The 13,451-nt window shown below is 39.6% G+C and overlaps 2 protein-coding genes across 2 annotated transcripts; both read left to right on the forward strand.

Moving 5' to 3' along the window:
* The first annotated feature begins 527 nt into the window (after positions 1 to 527).
* On the forward strand, positions 528 to 7,149 carry LOC122670364 (protein trichome birefringence-like 12). Its single transcript, XM_043867209.1, has 5 exons — positions 528 to 1,170; positions 1,354 to 1,494; positions 3,323 to 3,572; positions 5,815 to 6,140; positions 6,585 to 7,149. Exons 1-4 carry the CDS (start codon positions 605 to 607, stop codon positions 6,094 to 6,096), a joined length of 1,239 nt encoding a protein of 412 aa, XP_043723144.1. The 5' UTR covers positions 528 to 604; the 3' UTR covers positions 6,097 to 6,140; positions 6,585 to 7,149.
* Positions 7,150 to 9,894: 2,745 nt separating this feature from the next.
* Positions 9,895 to 10,425, forward strand: LOC122672666 (pentatricopeptide repeat-containing protein At5g15340, mitochondrial-like). Its single transcript, XM_043870137.1, has one exon. The coding sequence runs from the start codon at positions 9,913 to 9,915 to the stop codon at positions 10,414 to 10,416; it is 504 nt and encodes a 167-aa protein (XP_043726072.1). The 5' UTR covers positions 9,895 to 9,912; the 3' UTR covers positions 10,417 to 10,425.
* Positions 10,426 to 13,451: the final 3,026 nt, after the last annotated feature.

Consider the following 13,451-nt stretch of genomic DNA (forward strand, 5'->3'; position numbering starts at 1 on the left):
CTCCCCCGACTGATCCCGCCTATGAAATGCACTTCAAGACCATGTCTTTTCTTGGTTTTTGAACCTTGTCAGTTTTGAAACCTTGTGTATCATATGTTAACTATCTGCGTTATGTTTTTTTTTTACTTTCTTTTGACATTGGATACGCATGAATGAATAGTTCTGTTTTCAACCCAAATTTTTTTTTTTTGATACACTTTGCGACAACCCGGAAAAAAGAAGAACCCAGTAGCAGCTGCTCCACTTTTTCGATGAGTGGCCACCGAAGAACAGGAATTACCGCACTACCCAGCTCCCGTTTTCAATTCCCATGCAATCTCCTGACCTCCCAGTGTTTATGATTTCGAAGTGCTTCTCGATTCCAGTTCTCTGATTTGGGTTTTCTTGGTTTCGGGTTGTAGCAAAGTGGGTCAAGTTGGGGAGAATAAAGCGAGGATTGTGTAGAGCCGTTGGATCGTTACGGTCCACGTGTCGCATCTTAAATAGAGCTGGACAGAGTTGGAAGAACTGAATTGAATCCCCTTGGTAATGTTCTGCACTGCGACGCCAAAACCGGTGCCCCACCCAATGGAACTCTGCTGATCTCCCTTTCCCATTCGAAACGATGGCTTCAAAACCCACCATTTTTTCAGGGCTCGTCCTTGTAACGTGTTTACTTCTGTTCCTATATTCCACCATTCTTCCTTTCTACTCGACCTCCCCACCACTACCAGAGCTTTCAAATCCATCTCTCAGAAAATCTCGAAAGAGCCCGTCAGAGAAAACTAACCTTTTTTCAACTTGCAATTTGTACAAGGGGCATTGGGTTCAAGATCTCAACTATAAACCCTTGTACGACGAAAACTGCTCATTTCATCGGAATGCTTGGAATTGCTTGAGAAACAAGAGAGAGAACATGGAGAAGATTAATTCATGGAGATGGGTGCCTGATAATTGCACTTTTCCACGGATTGATCCTTTTGCATTTCTGGGTTTGATGAGAAATAAGAAAATTGGGTTTGTCGGGGATTCTTTGAACGAAAATTTCTTGGTGTCATTTCTTTGTATTCTTCGTGTGGCGGACGAAAGTGCGAAGAAGTGGAAGAGGAAGGGTGCTTGGAGAGGAGCGTACTTTCCCAAGTTCAATGTTACGGTTGCATACCATCGGGCCGTTTTGCTTGCCAAATACGAGTAAGGAAATTAGCATTTATTCACGTCTTGATTCTTGTGTCTGAACTTTGTGCTTGTGATACGTTGCTGTCGGTCTAAAATTTGTTGATAGCAATTTTCTCTTACTGCGAAAACGCGAAAACTTGATCTCTTAATGGATTTTGATTTTCCAAAGCCTCACTCTTCTCAACTGATTATGTAAAGGTGGCAGCCTAGAAAACAGTTAAATTTGCCAGATCAAGATGGATTGAAGGGGATATATCGAGTTGATATTGATATTCCTGCAGACGATTGGATTGAGGCCTCCAAGTTCTATGATGTCCTAATTTTTAATACTGGACACTGGTAAGTAATGCTCTTTGTTTTTTTTTTTTGTTTTTTGAAATATTTATTTTGTATAATTTAGTGTAATGTGCTGGGCTGTGAAGAAGTGCCACATCAATAAACTTGGTGTGGCAGATATGAGGATGTTGAGATGGATGAGTGGGAAAACTTGGACGGATAATAGAAGGAATGATCATATTAGAGCTGGGTTTGGAGTAGCCCCAATCCGTGATAAACTTAGAAAGAATCATTTGAGATCGTATGGCCATGTCCAACGGAGGCCTTCTGGGGCTCTAGTCCGGAGGAGCGACATGATCTTGATTGAGGGAACCAAAAGAACTAGAGGCATGCCTAAGATAACCTTAGGAGAAGTGGTGAAGAAAGACATACTTAGCTTAGGCCTTGCCCCGAGTGTGACCTCAAATAGAGCTGATTGGAGATCAAAGATCTATCCGGTCGACCCCATTTAGTTGGTCTTTGTTCAGTGTTGCTGTTCTTTGTATTTACCCCTCTTCGAGACCTAGCGTAGAATGTTGGGCAGTTAAGAAGCGGTACGTAGTTAAGAAGGGTCGATGCCTTAGAGATTTGTATTGATGTTGTTTCCTCCCCTCTTTTTTTTTTTAACTTCTTTTCTCTTATAGGATCCATGTAACCGACCCCATTAAGTTGAGATAAGGCTTGGATGTTGTATATTTAAGAGTCTGAAGGTATCCATTTATTCATTATTAGCTAGTAAACAGGAAGTGGGCCATTTTTGTGACCTTACTAGTTTCTAACAAGAGACTAAGGAGTTAAGCTCGACTACCATGAATTTCAACTTGCATCTGGTTATCAGGAAACCCATTATTCTGGTTTTTCATCCTTGTATTATACCCTCAATATGCAAAATATTTATAGATTGGTATTGAACCCAGGATCATCCTGGACCACTCTGGTCCAGATTGGTTTGGTTTGGCCAATCCAAGTGGGCAGAAAGCTAATATTGCCAGTGGATCAACCAATCCTCTTCCTCTTTGTATTACAGATTGTAGTGAGAATGGCAGATCGCTGAAAACAGCCCAAATGCCCCCCCTCCCAACTTAAAAAAAAAAAAACACATACAATGGAGAGGGACCAAGGAGGAAGTGCCCTTGGACAGTCAACTGAGCCGTGCATGTTGTGCATTACATCTTTCAGTATATGAACTCATGAGATAATGATTTTAAATCACTCAGTTTGATGTGGTGACTAGATAGTATGGGACAATGTTGGTGCACTGAAGTGGGCTGGTGGTTTGTATTATGTCTTCCAGTTATTGCAGGGTCAACTTAGATTTGGTTTGATAATTAATATAGCAGATACAGCTAATATAGGGAATTTTTTCTTGTAGCAATTCGGTTTAGATGCCTCTGGGAATCTTTCATTGGGCAACCCACATTTTTTCCTGTTTAATTCATCACCATCTTCTCATGTGCAAATGTGCAATGTTCCAGTCTAGTAATCACACTTGCAACAATGGTGAAGAAATGGACACATTGCCAATCTAGAGGGGTGTGGTATGGTGGAGTTCATGTATTAGGGGAATCAGGCAACCTTTTATCTTATAATCCATTCCATCTCTCATAAAGTCTGCAAATACCTCATGAAGTTTATTTTGTTTAATAAATACCTCACGATTTTATGGCTGCATGGTTGTTCTCAGCCCTTCCCATTCCAGATCAGACTTGCATCCTTTCTGTTTGAATGTTTATTTGTCCTGTCTGTTTAAAGATATTAACTCAGTTTTCATTAAAAAAAAAAGATATTTACCCTTAACATATTATGATATGTAGACAAACTTGGAAAGCTTTCTAATGTTGAAATGTATCAGGTGGGGATTTGATAAATTTCCAAAAGAGACTCCTCTTGTCTTCTACAGGACAGGGCAACCGATAAGTCCTCCACTTGGGATGTTAGATGGACTTCAGGCTGTCCTTCAAAGTATGGTCTCTTATATTCAAAGGGAAGTTCCTGATGGGACCCTTAAATTCTGGCGTTTGCAGTCTCCAAGGCATTTTTACGGTGGCGACTGGAACCAAAATGGTAGTTGCTTGTTCAATGAGCCTCTTGAAGCAGACCAGGTATGAACTAATCATCAGCTTTTTATTCTCTTTATTATGGAGACATTTCTGTTGTTATGGAAAAACTTCTTATTTGAGTCAGGTAAGCTTCCTATGCATGTCTTCCAAAGCTGTACAAGCGGCAACTAGGTTGTCTGGTCAGCCCTTTTCTTAGCCCACAATTGGATTTTTCCACTTGCCAAATCTCATGTTATTTGGGATGGTTTTGCCCATCTAATATATGAAAATATTTTCTTACTGTAAAAGAGAAGCACTATAGATTCTATAAGTGTACTCATCAACAAATGTGGATTCTCTATCTGTAATTTTGTGTTCATTTTGGACTAATAATGATTTTTAGACCTCCCCTTTAATCGGCTGCAGCCTAAATCGTAAAATATGCTACTTGGGACATTTCCCATTATCCTCAAGAATCTCCTGTTTCTCCCTTTTCCTCACACTATCTAAGGTTTCTCCCACCATGATCTAATAGAATATTCTGGATGCTCATTATGTGGAGTACTAAATTTCTGGTTATGTTTAACTGGAAAGTTGGCCTAATATCTGGCTGGTCTAGATCACGGAAGCAATCAAAATTACAGCTCCATGTGTTCCTGGTTTCAGCACTTGGAATGAAAAGCTATTTTGCAGTTCTGAATGCTGCCTATGGTGCAAATTCTGGTTGTGACCTAGCCAAGTTGTATCCTGACATGAATGGTGATGCAGAGTCATCACTAAACTGGGCCTGTTTGTCTAGGAATAAGTCTAGGGTTGGATTGTATTCTTGTTGGGCCTTTGGGCCATGGGGTTTTCAATGTAATAGGCCATTTTTATAGGCCTAAAGTATGGGTAATAAGGTTGCATACAGGATTAGCTTATTTGTTTCTTTACTTAGTTTACTTTTAAGTTATTTTGGGTTAGCTCAATTGAACCAGTTCTATGTGGTTCAATTTAAGTTGCTGATTTAATTCTTTAGTTAGCTATTAAATTCAGTGGAGTCCGCATCAAACTTAAGTCCTAGGATCTTAGGACTTAAAGTTTGACTATGTCATTGAGTTTCTTTCCTCTATTATTTCAGTTTCATAGTCAGTTTAGGTTACCTTATTACTTCAGATTAGATTATGCCATTCCTTCTCAGTGTTTGAGTCTATTTTTGAGTCTTTTATTCGTGTACAAGCATTGTGCACGAATTTAGAAAGAATTTGCAGCTTTTGCTTGCCTCTTCATGTTCGAAGATTTCGTGTTTGATCAAGATCCCTTGTGTTTGATCAAGGAACCCCTTGTGTGCGATCAAGGTTTGTTGGTGTTTAATCCAATTGAACCAAATCATGGTGTGAAGCCCAGGTGTTATATATGCTTTTGTTCTTATTATTCCATCATCTTCTTCATCCGTTAACGAGTAAGTATTCTTTTATTTTCCTGCAACTAGGACCCTACTTTCTAGAAGATCATACGTAGCACATTTTTGAGATTAAGCAAACCAGCCATTGGATTTCGCTGAAATTTGGGTTGAATCTTAAGAACCCTAACTTAAGAACTCGATTTAAATCTCACTTAATTCTGACCAGCCAATTGGCTGCTGGAGTGAAATCTCTATTTTGCCATTTACCTTGTTAAACCCTGTTTTACACCTGAATTCTGATTCTGATTTCATGAACCTATTTAGCTACTGATTATAGTTCAATTTCATATCTGAAATCAGCAACCTATCTTCATCTTCAAACCCTAATTCCATTGGCCTTTTATTGTTTTACCCCTAGTCCTATTGCTAGAAGGCAGGTCTTAGCACAACAGTAAGGTTGCTCCATAGTGACCAAGTGGTCGCAAGTTCAAGTCTGGAAACAGCCTCTGCGCGAAAGTAGGGGTAAGGCTGTGTACATTATGACCCTCCCCAGACCCCACAGTGGCGGGAGCCTCGTGCACTTGGTACGGCCTTTTTACCCCTAACCCTATTGCTACTAGGACTTAGCCTATTTGCTGATCTGGCCATCCAATTAGGTTCATATTTTCAGCAAATCTTCCCTATGCTATTTGTTAACTTGATCTCAGTTTCAGCTTTGTTTGACCATCTGATTTTGTTTAATTTGATTTCTCTTAAATCTGGATTTTATTATTTGTGAAAAGATTTTGTTTGGCTACTGTTTTGATCATTAAAATTCAGTACTACATTAAACTGCCTGATCAACAACTACACAGTAAATGGGTTTGGAAGATGGCAGAGGAACCAGATCCTGTGCAGAACTCTGTACTAATTTCTTAACAGGTTGACATGTGGTTTGATCCCAGGTACAGAGGAGTGAATAGAGAAGCAAGACAAATAAATCATCTGATTGAAGAAGCATTACAGGGCACAGACATCCATTTGCTTGATCTAAGCCATTTGAGTGAATTCAGAGCAGATGCCCATCCAGCAATTTGGTTGGGAAAGAAGGACGCAGTCTCTATCTGGGGTCAGGACTGCATGCACTGGTGCCTACCTGGAGTCCCCGACACATGGGTTGATATCTTATCAGCGATGATCAGCTATGGATTGGAAACTATGTGATGAAAGGTCAAACAAAATTATTGTCAGCCCAAGTTAAAACCATTGTAAGCACTTCTAGAAACTAAGCCTCATAATGTTCTTCTCTGAAGAACATTCTTTTGATTTTAGAAACTAAGAACAATTATTTTTTAAGTGAAAATTATTAAATGGGCTTTTGTTTTACTTTATTTTCAAGTAAAACTTGGGGAAGGAAGGATTGGATATTTGGTTATTTAACATAAGCAACCTTGGACCATTTTACACTTTTGATTTACTGATGTTAATAATTTCACCAATTAAACCAACACCAATGAAAATGATCATAGTACATATTCTTTTCCCCTCCCTCTTGTTATGGCTTCTTTTGACTTTACGTGTCTAAGAAAAACCATTTAATCACAGCACATGAAAGTACTGCCAGTTTCCTTTTGGTTGTTTCTGGTCCTTTTGAAGAGCTAATACCATTACTAAGGCCAAGCTTTTCCTGTCTCATTGTTTTGCTATTTCAGGTTTTGCCAAAAGTGGATTCAATTTTCCATTTTGTGAGGATGTAGCTACTGAAGGCCGAATGTAGACTAAATTTCTTTCAAGCTTAAGATCTGGCACGGATGTGAGTGGCTGGCTTTGCAAGATGAGAGAGAGGCGCACACAAAAGGCAAGTCATCTTTGTGGATCTGAACACAAGTAGAAGGATGTTACATGGGAGTCCATATTTGTTCTTGTGGTTTCTTGGAGAAGGATGCACAGATCATTCGTTTGGGAAGATGAAAAGTCCAAAGCCACTTGGAAGCAAAGTTTCAGTCCTATATCTTCCACTTGAGTAGGTTCTCATTTAGGAAAAGCAAAGCCAGATTACTGAAATAAGTCTCCTTTTGATTTTGAAGAAATGCAGGTTATGATTTCTAGGTTTATATCATCATTTTTCTTCTTCTTTCATTTAAGATACGTTACTTCTTTTTTTTTCTCTTGTACGGGCATTTTAACTGTGCAACAGGTTACACACTACAAGTGAGCTAAATTCATTTAGTTTCAATTGATTTTTTGGGTGATAGCATGAAACACATTTGGAAATCAGTTTGGGGAAGGCTTTAGGTTTCATACATAGTAAAATCTTTACTATTGCAGATGATTGCTTGTATTTTCCACCTAAAATAGGAAAATAGTAATTGAAATAATGATAATGTCATTTCCATCTCTTGCAATGTGTTTACCACCGTATTCTCATCCATTTGGGTGTCTTTCCAAATCATTCTGGAGGTTTATCGATTGTTTGATTTGAATGAGAACTTATGCAGATTGGAATTCTCAAATGGAATTTTCTCTGCAGAGTTGACAGAAAAAAGATCCTCTCCGGTGCCCGCACCTGCCAGTGTGGTGCAGTGTGGGCGCCGGACCTGGAGCTTGACACCTAGCTGATGTTAAATCCAACAGAGCCGAGCTTGAGAAGAAAGAAAGAAAAAAAAACCTGAGTCAATCGATTTTGGCATCGTTGGATGTAGCATCATCTAGCTGTCGAGCTTCGGTGCCCACACTGCACCGTACTGGCAGATGCAGGCATCAGAGGATTTAATCCGAATTGACACCATTCTGCCCTTCCCCGACCCCCTGTAGCCCTCTTCAAAATTTCTTTGATTGCAGTGTTAGTCCAGTGACGTGTTTTTGTTGACAGTTACTCAATTGGTTGTCTTGGTGGATCCTTCTCATTATGTTTCATAATTTCCTTTTTGAACTGATTTCACTACAAGCTTCATTCATCATTCCCCAAAGAATGTAATAGTCCTCCTGAAGCTCATTTTGAGTGGAAAGTAGACTGTAACTTGTTGCGAAGGAAACCTAACTTGTATTCTACAACTGATGTGGTTCTTTAATTTAACTCAAGGGAGAAAGTGGATGAGTACAGTGTGTTGCCCCTGCAAATTTTGCCCCTCACTGTATCTAGGTTCAGGGTAGTGCACCACATGCGCCTAGGTAGCATTCTCTTTCCTTTAATTCAATTATGTAATATTCTGTGATATATAATATATTCCCCTTGGCTGTCTAAGGGGATCCTAAGGGGATCAAATTGATGTTCAACCTTACCTTTCTAATGTAGAACCACTTTTTTATTTTTGGTAGGCACTGTAGAACCACTTTTACAAGCTGGTTTTTAAGACCTCAGGCATTGACTGTATTAAGATTAACAAGCTCACCTCCGTCTGAACGCTGATACAATTTCAAGTTTCCTACCCTGCAGAAGACGCAGAGAGAGAGACCCATGGACCGGTTGGGGTCCATGTCTAAGTCTAACATACCCAGACTCCAGAATGGCCATCCAAAGGGACCCACTTAAAACTTAAAAGAGATTGCGTCAGCCAAACTGCCAATTACTCCTTGTAGGAGCTCGAGTAGCCATAACGGACACAGCAGATCAGGGTGATGCTTAACGGTATGCAAAAACTAAATGCGTAACTCTCAAGTGTCTCGTTGATCGGTTTCAGTGGCAGATGATGATATTGATGACAAGAACACAATGAGATGAGTCATGAGATGGCCGGCCGATCGTGTCTGCACTTCTCCCTCTCACCACTACCACTAACGTTATCACTACTGCTCCCATCTGAGAGCATGCGCTAGAGGCGCCTTCCTCGAGGAGGGCCAGTAGTTTCACGCTACTATCCTCAAGAAGAAAAATAATCATCTTCAATTCCTTAAAAGTGTGCAGTGCGACATCTCAATCTAGCACTGCGGCATTGCACACTTTTAGGAATTGGAGAGATTTAAAATCCCCTCAAGAATGGCCTTGCCCCTCCTCAACATGTTGGCCGCGTGCGGCTTCACCTCTTCTGCTGGCCAATTGTTCGATCAGATTCCCTGCACACAACGACACTCCGTCCACTGGAATACCTTGATGAGATGCTACGGTCGCCTCGGTCTTCCACGCCATGCCCTCCTTCTCTTCCGTGCGACGTGAGTCGAAGACGTCCGCCCGATGAGGTGACTCTGCTCTGCCTCTTCAGTGCCTGTTCTCGTCTCGGAAATGTTGTGGTTGGAGATCAAGGGCATCTCTGTATGATAAAAAAACAGGGCTGCGTTTCACATTCACTGTCAATAACGCAGCCATGGACATGTACATCATGTGCTGTCTGATGTGCGACGCAAGACATGTTTTTGAGGAGATGACTGAGTGGACCGTTGTTTCTTGGACTTAATTCTGTCCGGTGCATTAAAATGGGAGGGATTAGATAAGGGGAGTCGGATATTTGATGAAATGCCGGAATGGAATGAGTTTGCAGGCTACTTGGAGAGAGGATTCCTCAAGGAAGCCTTTATTTTAATTGGAACAATGTTCTCTTCTTCGTACTCGATGCTCAACCATGTCACTCTCTGCTCTTTCTTGTCCGCCTGCTCGCTTTTGGGGGATCTAACTGTCGGGGGATGGGTTCATGCGTAGTCGTGAAGACAATGGGGAATGATCTGCATCATGGTTGGAACGGGTTTGATTGATATGAATGCTAAATGTGGTAGGATAAATACCGCGAGCCAAATGTTTGATAGAATGGCTTACAGAAACGTTGTAACTTGGAATGCCATGCTAAGCGGTCATGCCATGCATGGAAGAGGCAAGGCTGTGTTAAGCCTCTTTCCTCGAATGGTCTCAGAGGCTCAGCCAGAAGATATCACCTTCGTGTCCATCTTAAGTGCGTGCAATCACTCGATCTTGGTGGATTAAAGTTGTCGCTACTTCCATGACCTTGGACCCGTCTACGGCGTAGAGCCTAAGGTGGAGTATTATGCTTGTATTGTGGATCTATTTGGTCGGCAGGTCGGTTAGAGGATGCTTTGGCCCTAGTGAGAGAGATGCCCATTCCGCTTAATGAAGTCGTTCTTGGATCTCTCCTAGCATCCTGTATTCTTCATGGCAAGCTCCAACTGGGAAAGCACCTTCTACAAGAGCTGATTCAGATTGATCCCTGCAATACTGATTATCATGTGTTGCAGTCGAACATGTATACATTAGCTGGAAGGCATGACAATGCTGATTTCCTTTGCCAGGTCCTCCAGAAATGGGGAATCAAAAAGGTGCCTGGCATAAGTTCTATCCATGTGAATGCCCAAGTTCATCAGTTTACTTTAAGGGACAAATCGCATCCTCAAACACAAGAGATCTATTCCATGTTAGATGTGATGATTCAACAATTGAGATTTGCAGGTTATGTTCCTAACACTGCTTCCCAGGCATTCTCTGTTTCGGAAAACCAGATCAACGATGCAGATGAGCAAGAGGAGAAGGAACATGTACTCTTCTCTCATAGTGAGAAGCTAGCCATCTCATTTGGACTTATAAGTACGAAACCGAAATGACCGTCCACATCTTTAAGAACTTGAGAATATGCCAGGATTGCCATACTGCAATTAAACTTATTTCTAGTAACTGGGAAATCATCATCAGAGATTGTTTTTGTTTCCACTCATTCAAACGAGGTTCATGTTCTTGTTCTGACAACTGGTGATCATTCTCGATTTAATCAGTCAGCACAGAAGTTACCTTAGTACTGAAATACTTGGCACATAATTTTAGAATGACACCCAAAGATTTGGGTGCAAGTGAATTATATCTACAAGGACAAATTTATCCTTTTTACGGTTTTTTATAGTGTATTTAGGTGATATTGGGATTATTTATGGGGAGGAGCAGTGGTGATGAAGTAAGGCTACTTATCATGCTTAAGAAAATCTTAATGCAGAAGCTAACTCCTCAGAATGCTTGATAATTAGGTTTTACCACTAATACTTCTTGTTGCATGTGATGCAGTAGCAAGCTTCTCTATGGTATTGACAATTTCCGAGAGAGTGATTCTTAGGAAGAGGTAGGGATGTCTCTAGCTATCGCTCATGAAGGCTTCTTTGGGTGTTGTTGACATGTTGGACATTGTAAATGTATCTTCGATCACAAGGCTGCAGTATTCTAGCAGACATTTTCTTGTTGGAAACTTTCTTGACAATGAGCTTGGACAAGGTTGGGTATTCCAAGTAAGTGGAAGTGGTTGGTGCAAGTGATGCAATAACAACTTTCACTATTTGTCTCTATACACCAGTTCTTTGTTGTCCCTTAGACATGTATCAAAGAATTCTAACCAGTTCATTGTTCATGCATCTATGTTACCCCTTTGTAGTGAATGGTGTCATATGTTGAGTTTTGTAACTTTTATCTAGATCGGATGATGGTTGGTTCAATGGTTTAGTTTGGGTTGTCCATTTGAATAAGATGTGAAGAGTGTTCAAGTGAAACAGTGGAGTCTTCAACATGGTTGGGTCTTCCAAGTAAATTGAAGTGATTAGTGATGGAAGACATTAAACAAGGTAGAGTCTGCTAAGAAACAGTTTGGAAGAAGTGTGTAGTGGGTTTTCTCTAAGGAGAGAGGAAATAACAAGGTAGAGTGTAGAGTGTAGAGAAAAGAAAAGAAAGAAGTGAGGAGCTAAGGGTATAGAGACACTGAGTGAGAAAGAGAGAAAGAGGAGGTGAGTGAGTAACCAAGTGAGAGAAGGAAGAGAAAAAGGGTGTACAAGGGACTTGCGTTTGAGAGACAAATTGCATGGTTGTACTACTATTTTCTTCTCTTGTTTTTAGTAGAAAATCAAATCACTTCATAGATGTAGGCGGTATTATTGAACCACATGAATCTCTTGTCTCTTGTATGATTTTTTTTTTGGTTATTTATTTATTTATTTTTGTTCCTGTTGATCATGCACATATTGAATTTGTAAGGTGTTCACATTGGAAGAGAGAGTTATTTATCAACACCATCACCATATTTGTCTATTTATCTATTTAAACACGTCTATAATCAACAGATGAAAACACTTGCCTCATCGTAGTTAGGACTTAGGAGTTGGGACAAAGTGAATATACACTGAAGCAAAATTAAATAAAATTTCATTGATAAAGACAAAGTAAGATTATACATAAAAAGGAAAACTTTCTCAATGGGGCATTTGGTAGGAAATTGGAATAGCTACTTTTTCTCCTTTTTCAGGAAGAGTTGCTTAATGTACATGTTCGGTTTTTTTTATTACTTTTTTTTATTTTTTATGTAATTCTTTTTTCTCTCCTCCTTAAGCATTGTAGCCCGTCTATTAGTAAATCATCTCAAAGGTTGCCATTGGTGTTGCATGGGAGATTTCTCCTACACCGGCAACATGGGGTGTAAGAACCTACTCTTTGGAAGGAAACACTGAACTATTAATAAGAAAGCATATAGGATTAAGTTTTTCTATACCATAGATGATGTGACCCTATAATTAGACTCTTGTGTTAACTTCAAATTTTTACAGTTTCGGATTGGGTATAGGTCATCTTCAAAATTGATACGATACTGATACAAATTGTCACAAATTGGCCCATATTAGACAAGTTTGCCCTTGATTTTCCTGAGAAATCGGATTTTTTTGACTGTTTTATCCTTAGTCCATACCATTTTATTGATATGGTATCAACACGGTATCAGAATCAGTGGTTATGATATTGATACGGATCACCCATATCGGGCAATCCAATACCATGTTGGGGGTAAGATGTCTTGTATTTTGTTATTTGAATTAGTGGATTGATTCTAAAGGGCCGGCTTATGACATGTGTCAAAGGTGCATGTCATATGGGTATTTTGATAAAATTCCTAGATAGAGTTTCATTATATAATTGTTATTGACTCCGTTTGGTTGCAAGGGGAATTAAAGGGAATGGAAATTTTCATACTTAAAAAGAGAATTTTTATAATCATTACCCCATGTGACACCATGTGACAATATCAATAAATCCAAATCATTTCATATTTGATTATTAAATTCCACTTTACTTTGCATTCAATTTCCTTTGATTTAAAATGTAAAGTAATATATGTAAAATGTACATTTACTATATATGGTAAGATATTTAAGTAATTTATACAATCACATGGGATAATAATTACAAAAATTTCTTTTCTAGATTTGAAAATTTTCCCTTCCCTTTACCTTAATTCCTCTTACAATCAAACGGAGCCAATAAGAGTTCTTTCTCTATAATCTAAATGTAGACAATCTCGACAAACCACGAAAGGATTAAAACCAAGCTTTTCACCTCCTAGATTCCACCAAAGACAGTTAAACATGCAGAAGATTTTCCCCCCTTTTTATTCAACCATAAAAAATGCAAATCACAATTGTTTTTTTCCTGGAGACTTTTCGGCGCCGAGAGCTCTGAGTGTTGCAGTGAGTTGGAACAATTGGAATCGTCCGTTTCGACCGATCCAAGGCCCCGAACGAGAAGACAAGTGACACATGAAGAGAGGAAGAGAGGAAGAGAGGAAGAGAGAGCGAGAGAGACAAGAGGGAGAGAGAAAAAAAATCAAGATTCAAGA

Source organism: Telopea speciosissima, chromosome 8 (assembly GCF_018873765.1).
Source record: "Telopea speciosissima isolate NSW1024214 ecotype Mountain lineage chromosome 8, Tspe_v1, whole genome shotgun sequence".
Taxonomy (NCBI): Eukaryota; Viridiplantae; Streptophyta; class Magnoliopsida; order Proteales; family Proteaceae; genus Telopea; species Telopea speciosissima.